Source organism: Cuculus canorus, chromosome 1, assembly GCF_017976375.1.
Source record: "Cuculus canorus isolate bCucCan1 chromosome 1, bCucCan1.pri, whole genome shotgun sequence".
Classification (NCBI taxonomy): domain Eukaryota; kingdom Metazoa; phylum Chordata; class Aves; order Cuculiformes; family Cuculidae; genus Cuculus; species Cuculus canorus.
In genome coordinates, this window is record NC_071401.1 from 169,321,422 (window position 1) to 169,346,539 (window position 25,118).

Consider the following 25,118-nt stretch of genomic DNA (forward strand, 5'->3'; position numbering starts at 1 on the left):
CAGCTGACTAACTTGGGTGCATCAAACACATGCCTAAAATTAGGTGAGATAAATTTGGGGTTTGGTGCCTAATTGTCAGGCAGCTGCCAGAAATCAAGTTCAGATGTATTCACTGATCAGATTCCTTAACTGGTTTGTCTGTTGAGCCTAGAAAATACAGCGCAGTGCCTGGAAAAATCCTTGACTTAAACTGACACAGCACCTTGGACTACTAAAGACATATTTAAGTGTAATTGCAGTAGTGACATTTTGGTATGGCAGCAGCACCGCATCAAACCGCTTTGGGCACATGTCTTAAGTCCATTGAAGCATCTTCATCCCTAAGTTCTAGTTTCCCAATTTCCTTCTTCAGAGCAAAGATAGCTGCTGTTATCACGTTATTAAAACTGTCACTGAGGGGAAAACAGAACAAAAGGATGAACAAAACTAGGTGGCTTCATTTGGTTTCACTGTTTGATGCAAGTGAAAGATGTGTGGACAGGGATTAGAAAGAGAAGGGCAAAGAAAGTTAACCCATTTCAGTGAATGGAGCCAGAGCTGTTTCTGCTGGGTTGTAAGGAGCTGCTCTTTGTCCACAAAGCCACCTTGTTTGCATCCAACCCTCATGACCCAAGGATGTTCTGGGTCAGTATTATCTCATGGCCAAGCTGGACTTCTAGCCTCCCTTCAGCAGAATATTTACCTTTAAAACTGTCAGCTTCTCAGCACATGATGGCCCAGCCCTTGAGAAAAAATGCATCCGATGGAAGGAATCCCATGGCAGCAAGCTGAGCCAATGTCCCAAGCTGAGAGGAGCATTCTGGTCCTCCAGGTCAGGTCCCTGAACCAAAGTTCCCTAAGCAGCAGCCATCAGTATCCTTGCTTGGCTTTATTAGATCCATCTCTGGGTGAGATGGCTGAAATGCTTCTGTTTGCTTTGTGAGATCTGCCTGAGACATGGCAGCTATGCCTAGCGCTGTCAGGACATCCCAGCTTACTGTCCAGAGCAGCCCAAGGGAAAAACAAATATATGACATCCAGGTCTTCCACTGGCCAAGCAGGGACTGAAACTAAGCTGGCAGCCAAGATCTTGCCTGTGGGCTGAGACCAAGTAGCAGTTTAAGAAAACTTACACATACTTCCTTCATAAAAGTTGTTTTTTCAAAAAAGTATCTTAAACTTGCATAAATTTTTATGTTAACTCTTTAACTTAGGGGATATTCTTTGGGAGTGTTCAGGTCTAAACAAGCATAAAAACAGAGCCAGTTTTTATAATCATACTGTGAAACGGTAATGTGCTTCCCCACTTTTGCTGTCCTTGGTTTTATGATGAAGATTCTGCTAAGACCCCATGTAGATACAGTTCATAAAGACAAGACTGAAGTCCCCTTTTCACACTGGAATGATAGACCGCTATTGTTCAGAACTATCTTTCATGCGACTTTTTCAGTTGAAATGTATAAAAAATGCTTCCTCTCTGAAATCCTACCCTCTTTTGAGGAGTTTCTCTGCCTTTTCCCAGCTAAGCAGCCACAGATCCTGGAACCGTGCACCCCTTTTCTGTCATTCGCACGTGTCTTGCTGTCATCGTGGAAATAATCCTCTCTTCCCATTCTGAAGAAATACACTGGCACACCCCAGCCTGGTATGCACAAGTTGTGTGCCACCGCAGCCCCTGCATCACAGCAGCCTTGCACCAGGCAGGAGCCTGGCATGGACCAGGCTCAGCCCGGCTGCCCTGGTTCTGTGATGGAAAAACTGGTATTGGGAGAGGAAATATCTCCCCAAGCCTCCCTGCAAACTATGCAGTTACGTCACCACTACACGGGCACATCCCTTACAGGAAATGCAGAATAAGTGGTAAGGCACAGTAAAATGAGCCAGCCTCACTGCAGAAAAGACACCTTCGGGACTCCTGCCACACACATATTTATAACAGGAGTTTAATTTCCAGTCCCCTCAGGGCCAGAGCAGGAGCTTATTGCTACTTCTTGCTTTGGTTTTCAGCACAGTTTTGGCACTTGATTCTTTCCCACAGCATCGCCTGTTACCTGAGCACTGTGGTTTCCATAGGCTGTACCAGAAGCGTATTTGGCTGCAGGCTCTGTTACAACTCTCAGCAGTACTCCTAGGCACGCTCATGTGCAATTGTATCTCACCAAAATAATCCTGAGCAAATAGCTCTTTTCAAAGACTTTCACTCAGGGAACATCTATGGAAAGCAGAGCAGAGCTACTTGAAACAGCCTTATCAATCATAGGACTGTACACTTTCAAATGGGTATATTTTCAAGATGTTACAAGACGGGCTCTATTAGAAGGGAAACATGCTGTCTGCTTCATGTCTGAGACCATCATTTAAGTGAAATGAGAGTTCCCCAAAGAGCTGGACAAATGCCAGACCTCTTTACCTCTATTAACTGCCTTATATTTTTTAATGATCTTTCTTTTCTAACATTATTTGACGCAATATTTGACCGCCCTGGCTTTTCCTACTGCTCCTGTGCCAGCAAAGCCGGGATCTTCAGAGCCAGTCAAGATGGACAGAAAGGACAAGATAGGCTGACGGCAATGAGTGTCACTGGACCGGCAGGGTGCAGACATGCCATGCCACAGGCACCCAATGCACAGGCAGCTGCTGTGCCTCCCACCCCTAACAGGTTAGTGGCTCTCACTTCTTTAGGACATAGGAGGACTGGGGTTCTGTTCTAGAACCTGTGGAGGAGCTCTCCTCCTTCTCCATCACCAAAATGCCCTTCATTTATTACCTTTTAGATATTGTGTTACTGCAAGGTAGTGTTTGGGGGAAGAAGGGAGTTAGCAATTTCACTGTTTTTTTAAAGATTCATTTGAAATAAATTACTGTGGAGACTCCTTGAAGGATGAGAGTCCTGGTGGACCTCACACCAAGGCAGAAGAGAAGCCCAGTGCTTCAGCTTGGTGTGGAGACCACCTCCTTTGTAAAGACTGCTTTTGCTCCCCATGCTTGGAATTCAGGGCTTCACATGTCAAATACTGCATACTTGGACCTACACCATACTCTAAACTGTCCCTATTATTTTGAAACTCTGCTTTGCTGTTGTGCGGACATTGTTGGGCATATGTACATACCACGTGGAAAACGCCAGCTGTTTTGACAGGCTTGAATCCGGTGACGGGGACGCAGTGGTCAGCGTGGCCGTTACAGAAGCAGCTGCCCTTCACAATGAAGTCGTAGATGGCGTAGTGCAGGGGTGGCAAGGGTCGGGGGTCTGGGTCCGCCGGGAGGCAGGGACAGCCTTGCCGCTCCAGCAGTCGCACTCGCAAGTTGGTGATCTTCAGCTGTGCCTGCGCTTCTGCGCTGTATGGGTCCTCAGCAGTGTAAGGCGGTGACAGGGCTCGGTATATCACCTGGGCAGAGAAACGCAGCATGGGAAAGGGGTTCGATGTTAGTAGGAGTATCCCCCAGGAGCACACACCAGGATCCTCTGATGCTCTTCCCCCTCCACAAGTGGTGGGAGCAAAGCAACCCCCTGCAATCCCCTATGCCCATTTCCACATGAAACTGAGACCCTATGGGTGTCAAATAAAATTTTGCCATCACTTTAGGCAGAGTTGGGTGCCACTGGTATGCAGTCTGGCAGCCCAGTGTAGGGACCGTCCATGCTGAAGGCAATGCTCAGGTGGGTGACTCTTCATTAACATTCCCTCTCCCAGAATGGGTGTACTTTTTAACAAATACAGCTCAGATTTCCAAATATTTGGCTTCTATCAGTCCCAGTCTGTTTCCTAGTGCAAAAGTGATTAGGTATGGCAATTAGTGACAGCAAGCTCATAGCGGAGAAAACCGAGATAAGAAAGAAAGAAAAGTGGGGGGCTTGTGGAACTTAAACAAATACTTATCAGTCAGTCTTTATTTTAACTTTCATCTGATTGAATAGGTAAATATTGGCTCAAGCCGAAAACTGAGAGCACTGGATAAAAATAACCAATTTTCTTAAAGAGGTTTATTTTAAAGTTGTTGGTCTAGCTGCCTGCAGTGAGACATCAGAAACAGCACAGATCTTGTATAACTAGCACTGGCATAAAATGACACATCTATGACATTAGTCACTGGTACATTACAGTGACACTTTCTAAGTAGTTTAACAGCTCTTCACTGAACAGGCACTGAAAGCTTGAGGAACTACAGTATTTGTAAGCAACATTCAATCAGTCACTTGAGTGTTTGAGGGTGTGACATAGTCTAATGGCTTGATGCACTGCTCCCAGCAATAGCTTAAAACCTCCTCAAACTGCCCCTCTGCCTTGCTGACAACTACTCAATGCCCCAAGAAATGCCAGTCAGCCTACCATGGACAGTAAGATGGTGTGTGATAGCGATAGGTAACGACCATTTCTTGCCAGGAGGTGCTGCAGGGTGCCCAGAGAGAAGCAGAGCATGAGTCTGCTGGCACTGCTTACAGGTATCACAGCCTCCTTTCTCTAAATCTGCTCCTCCTGAAGCATGCGGCTGATACACTTCAGTTAGTGAAGGTTTCCCTTTCATTTAATCAGGATTTATATATCCTGGAAATAACGATCCCAGCTTGTCTGGCTGTGGGCTTCGCCTGCCGGCTGTCACCTCCACCAGCCCTGCCGCTGCTGGCACTGCTCCTGACCGGGACCTGGCTTTTCTCCAGAGCTGCCAGGATACAGCCAGTGGAAGCTTTGTCCCAGCCTGGAGGGAGATTTAGAGCTTATTTTGGAGCTGAATGGTGGCAGTGTGCTTTTGCACATCCCATCAGTCTGCCAAGTGCGGTTGCTACCAGCGTGCCGGTGACAGCGGGGCTGAAGTGTGCTGGTGCTGGATGCTGAACACTGGCAAGCACGTCGCAGCTGCAGCCCCACTCCTCTATCCTGCAGATGCTCCCTCCCAAAGGTATTCCAGCATCTTCTGCTGGAAAGACGCTGAAAAAGGAGAAGGCTAATAAGAAAAGCAGTCAGAGGGCAAGGCTGCTGAGCAGTATGCCCCTTCTGCAAAAATGTTGAGTATGATGACGGATATTAATAAATAGTAACACATTTCAAATGGTTTTTTTCCTTCTCTTTCAGAGAAAATGTATCTACAGAGATTTTTCTGCTTTCCTCAAACAAAAATATCAAGCACAGATGAACAGAAACTCAAGCAAACCCTCAGGCCCAGCACCTCTCCCTAAGACTTGTTATTTACCCAAATTTAAATTAATGTCATTCTGATCACATTGACTCATTAGAGGCTTTGTGAATACAAGATGCTTTCAGATACAGCAATAAAATTCCCTGGAAAACATCCAAACTGGAGACATCAATTTTCTTTTAGTGGAGACGATGGAAAATTACCAGGCTAAGAATTTTCTGTAAAAACTAGCATTTTGGGTTCCTTGCAATTATATATATTGCATTTCAGAGAATTCTTTGTTCATCCAGATTGGGATGAGAGCAGTGAAGGAAATATATCAATGTGAATAATTTATGCTAGATGCAGCAGCAGGCTCCTCTCATAATTTTCAGGTTTTCTTGTTTATCTATCCCCATTTAATGCATGTGATTGATGCTTGTAGCTCTAGTAAAGAATATCACAACAAGGAATCAATAACCCTGAGTGCCTTCATGCTGTGAGAGTTAAATCTTGCCTGTGTGGAATTCAGGGGGAGTTATGATTCTGATTTCAATGGAGCCAGTATTCCCGCTCAGGCCCTAAAATGTTACAAACATTTCTTTTTATGGCTACTTGAAAACAGTGATGCTAAATATGAGCCCCATCTGTAATTCCCAGGGGTTGCAGGCTCTCGGCTGCTCCCCCCCAGCTGCCTTGTATGTTTCCGGCTGTGCCCAGCAGCCCTGGCCCGGGATTCAGAGCCATGCTGTACGCTGCAGCAGTGCAATGTAACGGGACGAGCCTGGTCTCAGCGCTGCCAAGGCAGTAAACATCCTCATCTCTGTGTATTGGATGCTAGTAGCTCTGCTTTAATGAAATACAAACCAGTCATTATAACATGTAGGACACCATACAAATAGCAATTCACTGCTCTGCCCTAGCAGATTGAGCTGGAGCCCCTAGAGGTTGCATAACAGGGTCAAGGATGTGTTTCCCAGAAGGATTTCCCTGTTCAGTTGTTAGCGTTGATGATTTATCCCTGCCTGTCTTGGGAGTCAACACATCATTGTGGCCATGTCATCCTCATACAGCTGTTATGGGTCTTTACCTTTGTGCTGCCAGCACCTCATCTCCACGTACATTCATGGGTGGGTAACAGCCTTCCTGCGTTTACTTGTCCTTGGACTTTTCCATGTAATTGTCCCACTGCTAGCACCAGCCGTAGTCTCCAGCATCCCATCTGTGAACGAACCATGGTTTGCACGGCAGACCTGACTGAGGTTTTCATACCTACATTTCTGCCAGCAGTCCCTGGTAACTGCAGTCAGAGGCCTCTCAACCAGAGACTTGTTTAACTTTTAAGAAAGCAGGGAAAGCATGTAGGCAGGATTTGACAAGAATGTGCTGCCAACATAAATGTGTATCTGATGACGGGGTTTTGCAAGCCCATCATCTCCCTGGTGCCACTGGGCAGGACTTCCTCTGATTGACTCTGTTGGCTTAGCACACCTCAGCCGTCCTGTGATGCTTGTGGTGATGTGTCTAGTCCACAGCCATCTTTCCTCTTTCCAACAACTCCCTGAGGCCTTCTGGGTTTATCTTGTTAAAACCATACAGAAAACATGCACGCTAACTTCAGCTTACAAGAACACAAACCCTCCAGTGGCTCCACCACTGCAGTCACAGTCTTGGCACGTATTATGTCAGCTTTTTAGGTGTCAGGGCAGCCCCTCTGCCAGACTTGATGGGGGGGACAGCAGTTCCCACCTGCTCCAAGAGAAGTCACTGCTTGCAGAGCCATTAAGTCCATTATTCTTCCTATCCCAAAAGCACTGGAAGAAGTTATACCCAAGGGTCCTGCCAAAGACAGCTGTGTTGTGATTACACAAGGGAGATAAATAGCTTGATGAGCTATAGGAGAACATATTTTTTGATAGATGATGCCACTTCTGTTTCCACACCGCAAGGTCTCTGCCAGGAGAATGCTCCACCATGAGCACAGGAATGCATCCACTCTCTTGGCAAAGGAGCAACAGCAGCAAAATCTGGCCATTCACCCGCAGCGAGCCTCACCAGAAAGCACCTTACAGTGATCAGAGGATTTTTTGGTGGGGGTGAAGTCTCACTACACAGCCAAAACAGGATCTTTAGACTTCAATCCTTGAATGAGGAACGCCTCTGCTATGTCTCGAGAGGGTCAGGTTCACCTCCTGCCAGTGGTGGCAGGAAAAATCCCACTCCTTTCTCAAGGGAGTGAGAGCAGAGAAGCTGCCCTGCAGCACCTTGCACATGCCACGGAGTAAAAATATTCTGCTTTTCCGGAAGACCATTCCAACTGTCTGCAGTTTGGGCACTTCGTTACATAGACAGCCTCTAATAGATAGCCACAGCGTTTCAGTTTCCCTATGGGCTGTCATGAGCAGCTCTTGCTCTGTCGATTACTTCACTTTATTCTGTCTTAGTGGCGCAAGAAGCCTTTGCTACTTGCCATTCCATAGACGCAATAATGTAGCCCTGTATATAAATAAATCAGCAGCCATGTACATGGTGCACTCAAGTAACCGCTTGCACCACAATGACCTCAATTTATAAATACATAAAAGTGCCTTTGCAAGAAGTACCCTAGTATGTTTACACTCGAGAGGCAATGAAAGGACAGCTTTATATATATCCACAGTGGGAAGGAAAATGCTAATGAATGATGCTGAGAGCAACAAAATAGGCTCTGAAGTCAAAGTTGCCTGAGGAAGTCAACAAAACCAATGAAAGATTTGCCACTAGCAAAGCCTTCTTGACAAGTCACAGGCGCATCTTGGACCACTGGAGCCTCCACCTGCTGCAGCTGCAGGGGCTCAGACCTTTCTCAAGATACAAATAACCACAGCAATAAAATGGGGCCCTTTGGGTCACAAATACCTATGGCACTGAGGAGACGTGATCCACAGACCTTCAGCAATACGCACAGCCACAGAAGCTGTGGGCAGAGACCTCCAGGCCCTGTGTGCGTGTTCCTTCCCCCTGTCTCAGTGCACAGCTAGAGGCACCAATCTCCAACCAGGAGCTTGGCTTTGATCAGAATTTCCCCCTCCAGTAAATTACAGACAGAGGAAATAAATTGATGGGAGACTCAAGAAGGTTATACACACAGGAACAAGCCAACAAACAGGAAAAAGGCAGAAATAAAAGCAGTATACACATATTATAAACATAACCACATTTTTGTTTTGTTATAAATGAAAACCAAGGTGGTAACTCTGCATAAAGTGGTCTGTGGTTTCTTTCTAAAAAAGACTGATGGACTCCATCCTGCATCGGCCAACCTGGATGCATGAAAATGCACCTACAAGCACTCAATAACAAATGACCTATCCATATTACTGATTCAACTACTTAGCTCATAGGCTCAGTTTGATAAAACCAGTACTGCTTGATTTTTGCTGGTGGTCTTAGTATTTTCAATAAATTTTACAGGAAAAGAATAATAAGAATAAAAAGATGTAAGGTTTGTTGTCTTCTCCAAATAGACAGTGAAAGCAATGAGGGACGTTGCATCACCTCACAAAAGGACATGAAATGCCTAGGTAAATGTTTAACAGAAAAGTTAAGGTTTGCATTAGGAGTCTGCAGTGTCTCTTGGTATGTGGGTACTAAATAAAAGTGTGGCTAATTGGCCTATATTACGGGGCCCTGTTGAATCTCCACATCACTGGAAACTATCTTGTTTATTTAGCGCCTGGACAACATTCTGAAAATATAGTCAGTACAGGCAGTGGTTCAGCTCTGCCAGCATGTCAAGGGAAGTCATCCATTTGCCTCCTGAACAATTTCTCTCAGGTCTGGCACATGGCTGAGGTTACGCACTGCCTGCCAGGCACTGGGGCTAAGGCGAAAGGGAGCCCTCATCCCTCACCTCCTAGATTCAGGATTTCCAGCCGTGCGCCAGCATCACCCCACATCTGCTCCTGCCCACAGGCTCTGGCTGTTACTCACAGCTGTGCACAACTGCAGCTTAAGCTGAGATGCTCCATGCTGTACTTGCTGTTTGGACACTTCTGCCACCCCAGCTACTGCATGCCAGCACCCATGGCTTGTCCCCCCGTCCTCCCTCCACAGCCAGCCCAGCCCATCAAACTGCCCATCAAACCGAGGGACTACTCAAAAGCTGCAACTGCTTTCAGCTTTGTCTGGTCTCATTCAGAGAAGCTTAGCCGAGAAATTACATTGGGCTTATTAAGATTTCCTTCTAAATAGATGTAAAAGTCAAAAGTAATAATTTCTTCAAGTAAGCATTATGGAAAGCTCACAGGGGGCAATAAGGCTGATTGGTAGAAATCAGTAATTGAAAAAATAATAACAATGATTCAAGATCCGTGTGCCCACTGGAGCTGTCTATAATGTCAACCTGCCACAGCACGTGCTTTCAATTTCCACCCAAGAAACTGCATTAGGAGTAATAAAGTCATCATCACCACAAAAGCCTGATGGAACTTTTCTTTTTTTTCACTTGCAGATGGAGTTGAATGCAAATTTAGCTGCAGAAATCCAGCACCAGCCAGGTCCTCCCACTTCAAAGTGGGTGTCCTCACACCTCTTTCGCACGCTTTTGCTCAGTTACCCTTCAATGGTGCAGAGGAGCTTTGGGGTTGATATGGCTCTATGTTCATCCTCCTGCACCTTCCCAGGGAAGAGCATTTAAGCTTAACACGCAACAACACATGCTGAGGTAAGACTGTCTTATTGTACATGTGAGGATGGTTTGACTTTCAAGGTTTGCTGTGCCTAGAGGTGAGATTCAGGCCACAACAATAAATGCTATTTAGTACCTACAGGGAGCAGCAACAGTCGTACCTGCCCTCATGCATTTGGAGACCCATTTTTACAGCAGGAAGCCTTAGGCACACGAGTTGTCTGGTTTAACAGGGCTCCTTCAGCCTTGTCAGTGCAGGAGAAGCTTAGGTGCTCCATCTGTCAGATGCATGGTCTAACCATCAGACCTAGTGCCTACAACAACATAGTCCCTGACCATACATCTCTGAGAGAGAAAGAAACTTTGCGGATAGGTTTTTCTTGTCTCCCAGTTTCAATATTGCGGGCTTAACTGCCTCCTGGCATCTACCCTCCTGGTCAGTATTTTAATTTCCAGGGATTTTCTTCATCAGTGTAGTCAACTTCTGCCTTGGCCTTTCCCAGTGGGGAGAGCTATGTCTGCAGAGGAGTGTTTCACTTGTGGAGCCTTCCTATATCTTTTAGATTAGTTCCCTACTGAAACAGGCCTTATGCCATTGCACTGCATGTGTATTTATGCATCTGCCTATCAGTCCACCCTAAAAACTTTTGAAACTGATGCCTAATTTCAACTGCATTTGGGAGATATATCTTACAAGCGCTAAAATCCTAAAAGTTTTATGAAAACAACCCTGTTCCTTCACAAAATCACTCTAGTAGACTCCTTGCTCTGTGAAGAAGGCTGCTAGAACCACAGTGCTGGCACACTCTATTGACAAAATAGACTTATTTGATGCATTGCCATACCAGGTAAAAGAGCTTTTAAGAGAGAAACCCATGCACATCTCTGTTCTATGTTCATTGCAATGACCCTAGGCTAAAAAAAGACTTTCTGGCAGATGCTACGAATAATTCACACAGTGTGGGAAGTTCATCAGACTAAACCGGGCAGGTATCACCCACCAGCTGCCCTAACACACTTTGTTTCTCTGCCAGTCAGAAGAAGTGGACTGCAGGGAAGAAAAGCCTCTCTTTTTCTCACAGAGATGTCTGACCATCCTCTGCATGTACACATTCACACTGTGCACTTCAGCATCACATGGGTGTGATGAAAGTGCAAGAGAAATTGGGAAACCTGCCTCGCCACTGCAAAGAGGGGACCACCAGAGACATTAGATATTAGGAAGGAATTTTTTACTGTGAGGGTGGTGAGGCACTGGAACAGGTGTCCCAGAGAGGTTGTGGAAGCTCCATCCCTGCAAGTGTTAAAGGCCAGGCTGGACGAGGCTTTGAGCAACTTGATCTAGTACAGGGTGTCCTTGCCCATGGCAGCAGGGGTTGGAACTGGATGATCTTGAAGGTCCCTTTAAACCCAAGCCATTCTATGATTCTATGATTAAGATCACAGTGAGCAGTGGAGCCTGTCTTTCAGGCTACAGAGTGAAGCACTCTGTTCACCTCCCCAAGCAAAGGTGACAGAAACTCACTGTGAACCACCAGCAGCAGCCTCTGAGCTCCTCAAGACTCTGGAGAAATGGCACTTCTGCAGCTGTTACGGCTGCTTCATATATTTTTACAAAGGACAACATTTGGCCCATGCTTACAGTCCTTCTGCAGTCTTTTACAGCGCATAAAAAGAGGCAAATAATCCCTTGTCTCTCCATCCGAAAATTCTTATGCCATTCTCACAAGCAAGAAGCTGTATGGGATAAGTTCCTCCTTACGCACAGCAGCTAGGTGGTGGGGGGCAGGAAAAGGCATGAGGAGAGCTAGGCAAGAGCCTCAGGATTTCTCCAGGATCCTCAACAACAGCCACGTTCTCAGCTCCCCTTCAACATTTCATTAGATGAAAATGAAACACTGCTAGGTCATGCCTGTCTTCATGCAGACGATGATCACAGAAGTAATATTTTTAGCAGAAAAATCTCTCTTCAGTTCAAAACAGCTCAAAACATTTGGATTTCTTCACCTCCACTTAACAGTGCTCCTGCAAGAATTGGTAGTTTATAGTTTTATTTTGCCTAATCACTATGTTCACTCATCAAACAGGTTGAAACACTCAGTTTCTTCCCCTTTAGATGTGAGAGATCATCAGCTATGCACTACCAAGGAAAATAATTATTGTTTTTTTCTCACCTCCAGAATCACTGTTTCCAAGGCTGCACTATCCCGCATAGCAAAATGAACCAGTACATTTCAGCTGATGATATGAAGAAGTCCTTTGACTCATCCGTTAGAAAGATGGCATTCAAATACTCTTCCCTCCAGTAATTCCCGTCCTTTCCCTATTCCCACAAAGATCTATGTACCCTGCCGGCAGTACCTGTTGTGCATATAGAAGACCAAGAAAACCTGGTGCTACCCCCAAAGAGCCAGACAGAGAACTGGATTTACTTGTTTATAGGCAGGACTGTAAGAAAAGCTGGCTCACTCCCCAGAGCTGCAGAACAACTCCTTCAACAGCTTTTGAGCATGATGCACCACTGAAAAAGCCTGCAAGGCAGCAGGGTAGCATTTCACTACCTGCGACAGGACTAAGCATCAGGGGGACTTCTTTCAACCTAAGAGTAACTAGATTTCATGAACGTTTTTCAATTGCTCTTGTCTATAATGAAAAGGCTTTGTGTCTATAGAACTTTCTGCTTAAACCATTCAGTTACTGCAAGCTACACCTAATTTTTGGAAAAGGAACATCTGTCAATTATATGCGAATACACACGATCGAAAAGGTCATGAGAAACAGCAGCCCCCTTTCAGCCCATGGCTGTAGATGTTGACCACAGCAGTGAGGGATGCCATGGAAAGACTGGTGATAAGAGAGTCATGGCATACATGTCTAGTAAGTTTGGTTTTCACATTAACTTCTTTTCTTCCCAGAAGTGTTGCCCAGGGAGAATTTGAAGACTTCACCAGTTGTGCAGGATTTTGAACACTGGTAGACTGGATATCTCACGCTGACACTCATTGTGCATGGCGATTAATCACAGTCCCCATGAGCTTTTGATCCAAAACTTCTGAGATATGTCTATTCACTGCTTTAGGTTACACACTTTCCATGTAACTGTTTGAATCCATGAATCTCAAAGAGAAACATGGCAGCCCTACTTTCCAGCCAGTAAACTGGGAGCTGAATAAGTAAGCCAGTCCTCCCTTCACGCCAAAAATGAACTGTGAAATGAAGCAGTGGGGTGCAGTGCCTGAAGAGAGGCTCTGGCTGCACCGCTGAAATCGGAGGCACTTTTCTCAAGAGAAGCAATAGTCCTGCTAACAAGGCTAGATGCCAAGTTAGAGAATTAAATCCTGCCTACCCAAATTTCTCTTGTTTCATGTGGGTACAGTCCTCTTCACTTCCTACATAAGAAGTTTGGAAAGGGTCTCCTGGAGCCCTGGGACCTATTCCCTCCTGATGCTGGCAGCTTACAATATACCCCCTTTCACAGACTGGTCAAGCTCCCTCTGAGGAATAATTTGTTTTAGACATAATTGGAGGCTGAACCAGAAGCCCTGATCTGCAATTGTTAGAAACTTGCTGTTCTGAACAGAGGACCGCTGATACGCACTGTTAAACACTGGCTATGCTCCATCCCAGAAGCGGCTGCATTTCAAGAGCTGGCCAAGCGGAGGGCCAACCTCCAAGTGCCAAAAGCCTTGGGAAAGCCAGGGAGAAAAGGAGACGATGAGACCTTCCTGTGGGCTAGCTGCATTAGAAGGAATCACATGGAGGATCACTGGGCAGGTTAGAAAAGTGTCTTGCCCCTGAGATGCCCTGGTCCACCAGAGGTGCTGAGCACTTCGGAGGCTCAGCAAAGGGACATATCCCTGACCTAGAACTGCCTGCAGTGGAAAGGAAAGGGTTTGTCACAACCTGGCCCAGGGACTGGCAGCATCATCCCTGGGCCCCTCCATACTAGGCATATGGAAACCTGAAAAAGCAGGTGTTAGTGTCCAGAAAACAGCAGCTGTGTTGTTCAGCCCCAGTGGTGACCGAACTCTAGAGGGCGAGTACCTTTCATGGCAAATTCCCTGGAGACCAAAGGTTCATCTCCACATGTGCCCGGAACTGCTCCTGTTTCCTGTCCTCCCAGGTTTCCTTTTTTTTTTCCTGAATCTTCATTTTGCTACCCCATTGTTTAAAGACAGAAGCTCCTCCTCACCCCAATGTGTCAAAGCCAGTGGAAACCCTGCTCAGTGCTTAGGAAGATGGGCTCTGATTCTGGGAGGGAAAGCTGGGTGCCAGGGGGCTGAGCCAAGAGGCATGGGTCAGGTGGATGGTAGGAGGACAGCATCCCACTTGGCATCCACACAATCTGCTCGGCTCTCACACCCTACCACCAGCCAAACCATGCTGAATGGTCAGCTGCTGCAGCTTTTAATGTCTAGCTTCCTGCATCACTCCATTGACTCAAGCCTGACTTTGTTCACGTTGTCTCATTAACTATTATCCTAGAAACCATTATACTTGTGCTTATGAAATAACAGCCCCCGTGTCTTGCTAAATTCACTGATACAATCCAAAGAGTTGGGCTGAGTCTGGCCATCACCCCTGGCCTCTAGCTGAACTGACTCTCCTTTGCATATGGCATTTTTGTACAAAGCCCGACAATTCATATTTTCCCAAAGATGGAATGAAAAAAGAATGAAGATGCTGTTAAAGAGGGTTTTTTTTTTCCCTACAAAACGCACATCTACGAAGTATAGAGATGGGACTTCAAAATATACTTCACGAGCCATGTCCTCACATGTCCTGAGCACTGCTGAACACCAGCCAGGATTCCTCTTTCCTTCTCAGCAGTTTGGGACTCTTATCTGTTTTCTCTCTGTGCAGACACCAGTGGCCCAGGACCATTTAAAAACCTTTTTGCAGCTTTCTAATGGGCTGACATGCCAGATGGTTTTGAGGTTATTCTTGCTTATTTGCCTAGACTTTTTGTGGAGTCTCAGGTCCCGTAAGTGACTGAACCCAAATGCCCCATGACCCACAAGATCCCTGGACTATCTCAGAGCAATGGAGATGCAGCTTCTGGTAAGGACAGCAAGGATAAACTTAAGACCAAGCTTATTCAGGCCTAAAGGCAGGCAAAAAAAAAGTGGGAAAAAGCTTCTAGGCTGCAATTGTGTTGCTACAACCCCAATTTAGGGCTCCAAAATAAAAATTGCTGAGCATCTTTAAATCCTCTTTGCGTCAGTGAGTGTTACAGCTCCTCATTGCCTAACAGGGCCAAACTTGTGAGTAGCAGGACACAATTCACTTCTCTACGGAGCAAATTTCAGGTAAAACCAGTAGGACAGGCAGACAAATCCTCAAGGAACAGAGGCAAGCTGCATGCAGTAACGGTGCAAGGCAAAACATCTGAAGGCTTTTCTGCTATAGAAGGCACGTAAGATCAATAAAATGTTCAGGAAGACACCTGCCTACCCCCACAGTAAAACACCATTATGTGATGTTTCAAGAGTTAAAAGCACAATAGAATTTGTTGCTGGAATTCAGTCAAGCTGCAAATATGCCTCTCCTATTAATAGCAAACAGCAACAATGGCTGAGGTCTCCAAGTGATTTATTAGCAATATTCCGAACAGATAAACATTCAAATAAGTTACTAATTTACTAAAATCTTGTCAAGGAGACTCTGCTTCAGTAAGTCCTTTTATGCTGGAGCTTGTCTAAATGGGGACACTCAGGCGAGTTAATCTGAATTGACCACAGATGGGAATGTAAAGCAGATGAGATAATTGCATTGCAGAGTGGACAGTCACTCTCACTCACAGTTAAAGAATTAACATCTGCTAAGGGCCCCTTGTCGATGAGCTCTTAACAGCGATCAGACTGGGCTGCAAAGGAAGAGATATTAATACAATCTGAACTATGAGAAGGAAGCTAGCCTTTTATGCAATAAAATTGGCATTCCTGTCTGAGCATGAAGCTGGAAGAGTTTATATCTGCATCTTGTTTACTTAGATAAGATTATGCTTGGCTGGTGAATCCAGTTCTGACTTCTCTTGCAATAACGTGACTGAAGGTTTACACCCTGGAAAACAGTGGAAGTACTCTGGATTTGTAGCACATTTGTATGATCCAGGCTAAAACTTGGCTTTAGCCTCTCTCTTAAAACACTGATGTGCTTCGATGTTTTGTCTGGCTTCATGCAGAAAAGTCATTGCTTTCCTGGCTGCTGAAAGGGTGATTCTTCTTTGCATGAGGCCAAACTACAGTCAGGCTGCTCTGGCACGGAGCTCAGCTCAGCAAAGTCTCTGAGCACGTGCTGCCCTGTGAGCTCATGCTTCCTGCCACCAACAAAGCTTGTAAGACCAACACCAGGGCATCAACACAATGTTCTTGACGTTGGTACCGTGCCATGCAGCCTTCAACCTCTTTCCTTTACACTTCTACTCAGATCTGTCCTTTCCTTTCTAATCTCACCATTGGGCTGCATAATTATGCTCCAGCTCATGCTTGCTTCAGGGTGGAGGACTCGGATGCATCCAAAGCAGAGGATAACCATGCCCAGTGTTTTTCTAGTGTTAGGGACCAGCAGTGAGGAAGGGCAGAGACCTGCTAAGTCCCTGCTGAGGTGATTCTACCCACCAGTAGATCTGCCAAGCGCCACATACAGCATAAGCATTACCACTGCTTACTCCCAAGGCTGTGGTGGCCTTCAGCTCAGTTGACCGTGGCATGGTGACACCCTGTCCCACACAGACCAGTCTCCCAGTGCCCTCCAAAACCCTGGTCCCACGACCACAAAGGGAAGCCCAGGGCTGCTCTACTATAGAAGAAAAATGAAATGCGTCTCCCAGAGCCAGCTCAGCATCTCTCATTTCTTGACAAGCTCTGAGCCCTAGGTCTTCGAAATGAACCCAGAGGCTTGGCAGTTTGTTGCTTTCTGTGGTATCATAAATCTCCTTAAAATCAACATCATGGCAAAGTTGTGATGAGGGAGGATTTTTGTCATAGGAGTTGAAACAGGCATCTAAGGAATGACTCATGATGTTGAGGGCAGAAGAAATGCAAAAGCCCTGATCTTTCTTTTCAATAAAAACTGAAGCAGCTACAACTTTGCTCCAAATTAACAGAAGTGATTTACTAAAAAGAGGCTGTAACCCCCTGAGTACTACGAGGTTCTGCTGCCTCAAAGCGGGGCACTGCCTGCTCTCTGCTGAGGGCTAAAGCCAGAAACCACCTACCCAACCAGCCACAGGTCTGTGCCAAGCTCTTGTGCTGTTTGGGGTGAGCCACTGTCTCCTGAGTCCCCTCTCCCCGAGCCAAATTGCTCATCCAAGGGGATGGAGAGCAGTGACCAAGCTGCCAGCAGTGTGCGGACACCCCACCGTCCTGCAGAATCCTGCAAGCCCTGACTCTCTGCCTGGAAAAGCACATGTGGTGTTGAAATGTTTGAAGTGGGAGAAAGCAGTATGCAGATGGTGCGATAACACAGTTTGGATCACAGGTTACAGTTGTTACATTGCAATTAAAAACCGAAAAGTTAAAGTTAAAAAAGAAATCTAGTAGCACTTGCAGAATTTATGTTTGTGCTTTAAAGAAAACTGGGGTGACGGAGCTGCAATTAAACAATACCCTTTAGACTTGGACATTTCAGATGACTGCATATTTGAAACCACTGTTTCAAGTGAAATTACTGTTTCCACATGTCTGAAATTAGGTGCTACCAGAAGTGGGAGTAAAGCACAACATAACTACAAACAGAACAGAAAATTCTGATGTTTCTTTAGGTGAGATACATGTTGCTATTGGCAGTTAGAAGTAATTGCTGGAATGTAGCACACTGTAATAAATTAGATGTGATATTTGCTAAGCATGCAGGCTTGCCATCTGGTCACCAGAGAGCTGCTGTTATTACTTTGCAGGTAAAAAGTGGTGTTTAAGTGCAGGGAACTGAAGTGTGTCATATAAATAAAATCTTATAAGCTCCAGCCCCTTGGACTCAACGTTTATTTAAAACCTGGGATAGTTAAATGATCTTGACTGTTATAGCTTCTTTGCAATAACACAGACTAAAGAGATGCCAAAAAGAAGAGTTCTCACAGAAGCAAGCTCAGCAAACAGCCTGGTTTTGCAGCATGCTACTGCAGATGCATCAAACACCACCAAATTCCTTTTCTTCTTGAGACAGAGTTTGGTTCCTACACACGTAACCTTGATCCTGCTGTCCCCACGCATTAGACCAACCTGTTCAGGAGCTGGCCTGAGGTCAGGATTTGTACAGGTTCTCACCAGGCACAGCCCCCATCCTGGTGTGCAGGTCCATCACCCGGGTAACCACAGTGGAAACGGCACAGGGGAGCTAGCTATGCAGGAAAAACGAGGCAAATACTGCCCTGAATAATGCCCTGAGCTTCTTATCCCTGAGAATGATCTTTATGAAAACTGAAAAAGGAGCACAGAAGTCAGAGTACCCCAGACATGTCTTGCTGGCCTGAGAGCTATAGCTTTCAGTTCCTGCCCTCTATCACAGGCTGGCATTCATGGATTCATGTGGAGGGATAGGAGGCTGCCATTAGTGCTGGGGGGCCTGGAAAATTCCCAGTGGAGTATGTCCATCTTTACCTTTTTAGGTCCCACTTTGGTGTTAGCCCCTCCTCAGAACCACAGAATTGTTTGGATTAGAAGGGACCTTCAAAGATCACCTAGTCCAACACTGCTGCCATGGGCAGGGACACCTCCCACTAGACCAGGTTGCTTAAAGCCTCATTCAACCTGCTGTGAACAACTCCAGCGACGGGGCAGCCACAGCTTCTCTGGGAACCCTGTTGCAATGTCTCACCACACTCATCATAAACAATGTCTTCCTTATATCCACTCTAAATAAATTTAAGTTTAGAACCGTTGCTCCTTGTCCTGTCAGTACAGGCCCCCGCATTTTTCTTATAAGCCCCTTTCTACATTTCACTGTGAAAGGTAGTTGAGGCAGCTTTTTAAGGGCAAGAACAAAGAGAGGCAGGAGAAGAGACTAAGGTAGCACTTTCTCTTGCCAGCCATCTGATTTAAACCCTTTGCTGGGCTAATGAAATAATCATCTTGAATCTGCCTAGCAGGTCTGGAGATCCATGTTTCCGAGCTGGTGAGAGCACAGAGTGGCTTCTCCTTGAGCAGGACATCGGCTGCTTCCTGAGACACAGCCAAGAGATGCACTTTGGCAAACAAACTGCTCTCAGTATTTCTGCAGAAAGTGGCTTCCTAGCCAGAGCATGGCTAGAGGTGACCCCAAAAGATGGCAAAGGGGTCTGAACGGGTGATTTTTCTCAGTCATGAACGCTGGTCTCCAAGAACTGGGTTTTCACCTCAAAGCCAATTCTCAGCAGAAACTACAATGATATAACTGACCTCCTGATTCACTAATCAGATTTGCTTCTCTCTTTCTATTAGGTCAGAGGGGAATTTTAAGTTTAATTAAACTTTCAGACAAGCTCATTAAATTAGACCACTAGAGGGAGCAGCCTTTAAAGTACAGAGCTGGTCACTGGGGACACTGGAGGACATCCCCAAGGCTGTGGTTCCGAGGAGAGGCTTTCCAGTACCGCAGGACAGGCTTAGGCACCAAAGGGAAAAGAAGTATTAGTAGCTCCTTCAAGTGCATGATTTATCTGTTTCTGATACCAAAAATAATATTTTTCACATCTATTTTCAACATGTATGTTTCCTCTTAGGAAATGTGATGGTTTTCTTCTTTTTTTTTCATGCTCATTTCACATAAGTGGACACAGAGGAAAAAAGACAAGGTATAAAGTTTCTTAATTACCTGGCTACTATGGTTTATGGGAAGAATACTTCAGTGTGGTCGGTAGCTATTTTCAATAGTTACAGGCTCACTTCTCAGTGAAGGTGGTAACTATTTAAAGTGAATCTGGTGACCATTAATTTTAATGAAAAGACACAACTGCAAGGACTGGAGAAGACAGTCAAGAACAACATTCCCTTTGGCTTTCCCAAGGAATCGTCAGCATCTGCCTTGTTTCCAGTTCTGTAGGGGGGTCACCAGGTGTGGGGAGAACAGTTTTTCAGAAAAGAGGGAGGATTATGAGGGCAGCAAAGTGAGGACCAGAGAGGTGCCTCCATCATCAAGGAATGAATTATATTATTTCACCCTATGAAATAAATCTGATGACAAAGAGTGCTGGTGCACTTAAACAAGAAGTGTAAACACTGGAGAGGAGATTGCAGAAGAAAAGGGGGATGAAGCGAGCAAGGGCTTTCTCTTCTCAAACCTGGCAGACCTACCTCTCCTCCAGTGCAGGGGAAGGGACTCGAATATCTGGAAGTGCAAATGGCTCCTCTCTGCTCCACATCATCCTCCAGCCCAAAGGTGGCCGAGCAGTTAGCAGCAAAGTATTTGTAAGGCTTCCACGTCTCACCAAAGTCCTGGGAGCGCTCCAGCACCATGGCAGCTGGCCTGGGCGACTTGAAGACCAAAATCAAATGAGTGAAGTAGAAGGTGGCTTCTAGGTCCAGCCGGATGGTCTCACGAAGGGCATCCTGGGCTGCCTGCCACCAGGTGCGGGGCAGGCGGAATGGGGAGTCTGCCATGGCAGCAGCGGGGTGAGCCAGCCCCGCATGGGCTCTGCTGCACCGGCCACATGTGGGGCGCTTACAGCGGCGCTGGGCGTCCTCGGTGTAGGCACAGAAGGGCTCGGTGGTGCGGTGCCCGCAGGTCGTCTCTGTCTGCAGCGCCCGCCCGTGTGCCAGGTTGCCCATCCGGGGGTTGCAGGCTTTTTCGCAGGGGCTGCCTGCTCTGGCCACGCTGCCCAGACCTGCAAGGCAGAGAGCGGGGCACTGAAGTTGGCTCCAAGGTGGGTGCACCCCGGTCTATCAGGAGCAGATATGCCCCACGGTACACTTTTTGGGGACACTGGCTCCGCTGAGACCCCCAAAAGGGGTCAAGGGAGAGCATGGCATTGCTGCTTAGCTCTCCTCTCTGTGGAGCTCAGTGTGTCTATAACAGCAAAACAAACAAAAAACCCTCAGGGCTTCCCTGCACTTGGGATAATCCCTACCAAGAGTTGCAGAGCAGAGCAGGCGGCACTGGGGGAGAGATGCCTCCATCTCACCCTCCCATCCCAAGGGAGACAGAGCAGGGCTGGGGCTTCAGGGGCAGCGACCATCGCCATGCCCCGAGGCCTCCAAGGGAATCCAGGTGGTCCTAGGGAAGGGGAGAAAAGCACAAGAAAGAAGGGCTGCCAGTGACATAGAGGTGGCCAAGGTGGCATGCTGGCAGGAAGCCAGGAGACAGCCTTGAGGGACAGCATTGCTATGCCACAATTCACCGTGTGGCAGCTCAGGTGTCGGGGATGTGAGAGCTGGCAGGAAAATCTCCTTCCACCAATGATCTTAAATCTTCACCCCCCTTTCCCACTCCTCCATCCCTATCCCAAATCTTCCCACAGTCCCAAACTGCTGCCGAGGTCAGGGTTGAATAGAAGTTAAGTTTGGGAAGGCTGTCACTGATGTGTGGAAAGGAGGTAAAAAAAATTAAAATCCTTGGTTGAAATCATGCTGGCAAGATGCCTTACAGCTGAGGCTCTGTGGGTTTTGTTCAAGTTTCTCTGGAAGCCTCGTCAATTTAAAAATCCACAGTTAGTGTCAAAGAAAAATAAAATCTCCATGGGGTTTGGTGTGAAACCATCTGCAATGTAACCCACCTAGTGCAGGAATGCTTGATTAGAAGCTCTCCACGTCTTTATTAATAAATGTAACAGTAGGCCAAGGCTGTACTTGATGAACCATAGGTGTTTAATATGAAAAAAAAAGAGCTCTAATGACTTGGATGTGGGTAGGCCAAACCATCCAAGGTGCATAAGGTCTTCTTTATCACTGGCCCAGTCGTACATAGTCAAGTGTTGTGCACTGATCATTATGGCTTCATCTCAGCATTTTTGTTATGTCCAAAGGTCATTTCAGTTTAGTATCTGTTAAATCTTTTATTTGGGGTTTATTCAGCTTTTGTCTAGTGTCGCAGTTGCAATTAAGCTATATTATGCACTAGCAGAGGCTAAGCCCTCAGAGCCTGACAGCATTTCCAGCATTTCCTACTCCTGCTCCCCAAAAAGCACTCTGGAAAGAAAACATGCCTACCACCAAAGGTCTATACAGGTTTTCTACAGAGATTATTCCAAACAGATGTGGACTGCTGCTTGTTATGCACCCATTAACAAGCACTTCTGAATCCAGTCTCTGGATTTCACTGGGTAAGCAGTCTTGAGAAATTTAAAGTGAATCAGTCAAGATAGTTCCCTACAGAGATCTGTTAAAACTGTCTCTGATGATCTCTATTGACCGTGCAGAATATGTTTACTCTATAAGAGTATACAAATGTAACTGTAAAATTAATGTAATCTCACATCTCCTGAAAATTCTTTTCAAAGTGTTGTATAAACTTTAACTAACCTACACAGCTCTCCTGAGGAGTAAGTAACAAAGCGCTAACATCATATTATCAGTTAGGCTTGTCACGAGTTGGCCTAATTTATGTCTTTGTCTGCTTTCCTTGACTCTTTGGGTACATGTATCACAGCACAGTTCGCTGCTAAACAAATAGATGACCATTTAATGTAGTTCCCTCAGATGTGGGACAGCAAAGCAGATTTGGAAAGAGGTAAAAAGAGTAGGGCACAGTCGGCACCCTGAGACAAGTTGCAATTATTGCATTCACAAAGTCCTTCTGCTTTGGGCACACCACCAATTACAGCCCATTGTGGGGCAGTGGCGGAGGACCTGGTCAGTGGGAGGTTTCCCCGATGACTGCAGTGGTGGCAGGGCTCAGCGTAGCTGTCCCAGGGATGGGGACAAGGCTCTGCCTGAGCCCAGCCAGGAGGGGTTGGCTACCAAATTCCCATGCGAGACCCTGGGAGCTGAGAGTGTTCAATCATACCCAGCTCCCGCTATGCTCCAGTTACTGACCATGGTCACCTTCTGGCCAGGCATGGAGGGTCCCTTCCTCACCTGGGGCCAGATTTGGGGCCAGGGACCTTGGCTTCTGTGAGGTTTGAGAAATGCTACTGGGCATGTGGATCCCACTCCCATCCCAGGAGTGGGAAGGGGGCGGAGGAAACCCCCTTTGAAAGGGTGTTTCTTTTCACTTGAATTGGAAAGAGTTGCATGACAGACGCAGAGCACCGCATGTTATGAAAAGCAACAGCTTTCTAGTGTAATGCTGGCTGCCCCAGGAATCCCATAACAGCACAAACGAGAGCACAAAGATTTCCATGCCATCAGCCGCAAGCTCACGACTGCTCCGCCACAGCCCTGGAAAAGTTGTTTTTTCCTTCCTTGCACTTAATGAATTTGCCCAACTATATTGTCCCATTCTATATCCCGTGCATGCCACCGGTCTGGGACCTTCAGGAATGAGTAAGTGCATGCAGCGAATACCATGACTCACCTGTAAAACATCCATGGAAAATCATATGCTTCCTGCTTAAGCATTTTAGCAACACTTGCCTTGTGATGTTTCGTTTATATCTTGTGCCTGATTAAATGTTTGTTTCCCATCTGGGTTTTTTCTTCTTTTTAAAGAAGAAAATTGGCACTCAGCTTGTGACCGGCTGAGGAAGCGTTATGCAAACTGTTTATGCCCAATTGTCTCCGCTGTGGCGCGGTGGGACCCTGCTGCGGGCTGAGCTGAGTGTTTATCCATCGGGAAGGGGCTTGGAAAACCCTGCCCGCCGCCTTCCGTACCCCGACAGCTCAGGGCACCGCCACTCCAAAGCGATTCTGGAGCCCACACCGCCTTTCCCCCACACCCTGTTCCTCCAGCACCTCCAGCTCAGCCCCCAGACCCCGCTTTGTCTGCAGCGCGCGACTGGGAGCTGCTGGACACAGCGCGTATGGACATACTTGCGTGTGCACATGTGCGTATGTAGACATACGCGTGTGTGTATAGCGTGCACTCGCGGTGTATAGAACCATAGAATGGGTTGGGTTGGAAGGGACCTTAAAGATCGTCCAGTTCCAAACCCCCCTGCCGTGGGCAGGGACACCTCCCACCAGAGCAGGCAGCTCAATATACAAGACGTACACCTCATGCACAGTGTGAGATACTCTGTGCATGCGCACACCTTTGTACACACGCACACGTGTGTGTATAGACATGTAGATATACATACACACATGTGTGCGTATAGACATGCAGATATACATATACACGCACATATACATGCACACATGGTGTGTACACAGGCATATATACATACACACATATACATACACATGTGTGTATAGACACAGATATATACATATATACATACACACACGTGTCTGTACACACGTATATATACATGCACACACAGGTATATATAAATACACATGCACATATATATACACATGTGCGTGTACACAGGCATATCCACATGCATATACATGCAGATATACATGCACACGTATGTACACAGGCATATATACATACATGTGCACATATGTATGCACACACGTGTGTGTACACACATATACATACATTCACACATATGCATACACATGTGAGTGTACACACATATATACATATACATGCACACATGTGTGTACACTGGCATATTTCCATACACACGCACGTATACATGCACACACGGTGTGTGTACGCAGGCATATATACACACGCACATATAAATGCACACGTGTACACACTCGCACATACACACGTACACACGTGTGTGTACACAGACATGTACACAGACACGCAGATACACACGCACACACGGTGTGTGCATAGATACGCTCATATACACACACGCACAGACGCGCGCACACGGACATATACACACACACACGTGTGCGTGCACAGGCATATACACATCCACACGCACATCTACACGCACGCGTGTGTACACACGCATATATAGACACGCAGATACACACGCACACGCAGATACACACGCACACGCACACACACGCACTCGCCCTATCCCCCCCCGCCCCCGCGGCCCCCGGCGGGCCGGCAAACCCCGTCCGCCCGCTCCCCACCTGCCCCGGCGATCAGCAGCGGCAGCAGCAGCAGCGGCAGCGGCGGCGGCGGCGGCCCCATCCCGCGCCCCATGGCCGCGCGCCCCCCCCCGCCCCGCGCGGCATCAGCGCCCCGCGCCGCCCCGCCGGGAGGGCGCGCGCCGCCCCGCCCGCACCCCCCCGCGCCCAGTGCCCCCCCCCCCCCCCCGCCCGCGCCCCGCCCTCCGCCCCGCGCGCGCGGTGAGGAGACAGCTCGAGCGCCGGATTGGGTTGTGCGAGGAGGATATTGGGGTGCTGGAGCGTGTCCAGAGAAGGGCAGAGAAACCGCTGAAGGGGCTGGAGAACAAGTGCTATGGGGAGCAACTCAGGAGTTG

General features: G+C 47.0%; 1 protein-coding gene across 1 annotated transcript in view; it reads right to left on the bottom strand.

Moving 5' to 3' along the window:
- Positions 1–24,887, bottom strand: part of NTN4 (netrin 4) — a 48,494-nt gene extending 23,607 nt beyond the window's left edge. The window contains exons 1-3 of the mRNA XM_054055269.1: positions 24,766–24,887; positions 20,035–20,564; positions 3,090–3,368 (exon numbers count right to left, since the gene is read on the bottom strand). Of these exons, the coding sequence (XP_053911244.1) occupies positions 3,090–3,368; positions 20,035–20,564; positions 24,766–24,838 (882 nt within the window). The 5' untranslated portion in view covers positions 24,839–24,887. The remainder of the gene's footprint in view (positions 1–3,089; positions 3,369–20,034; positions 20,565–24,765) is intronic.
- Positions 24,888–25,118: the final 231 nt, after the last annotated feature.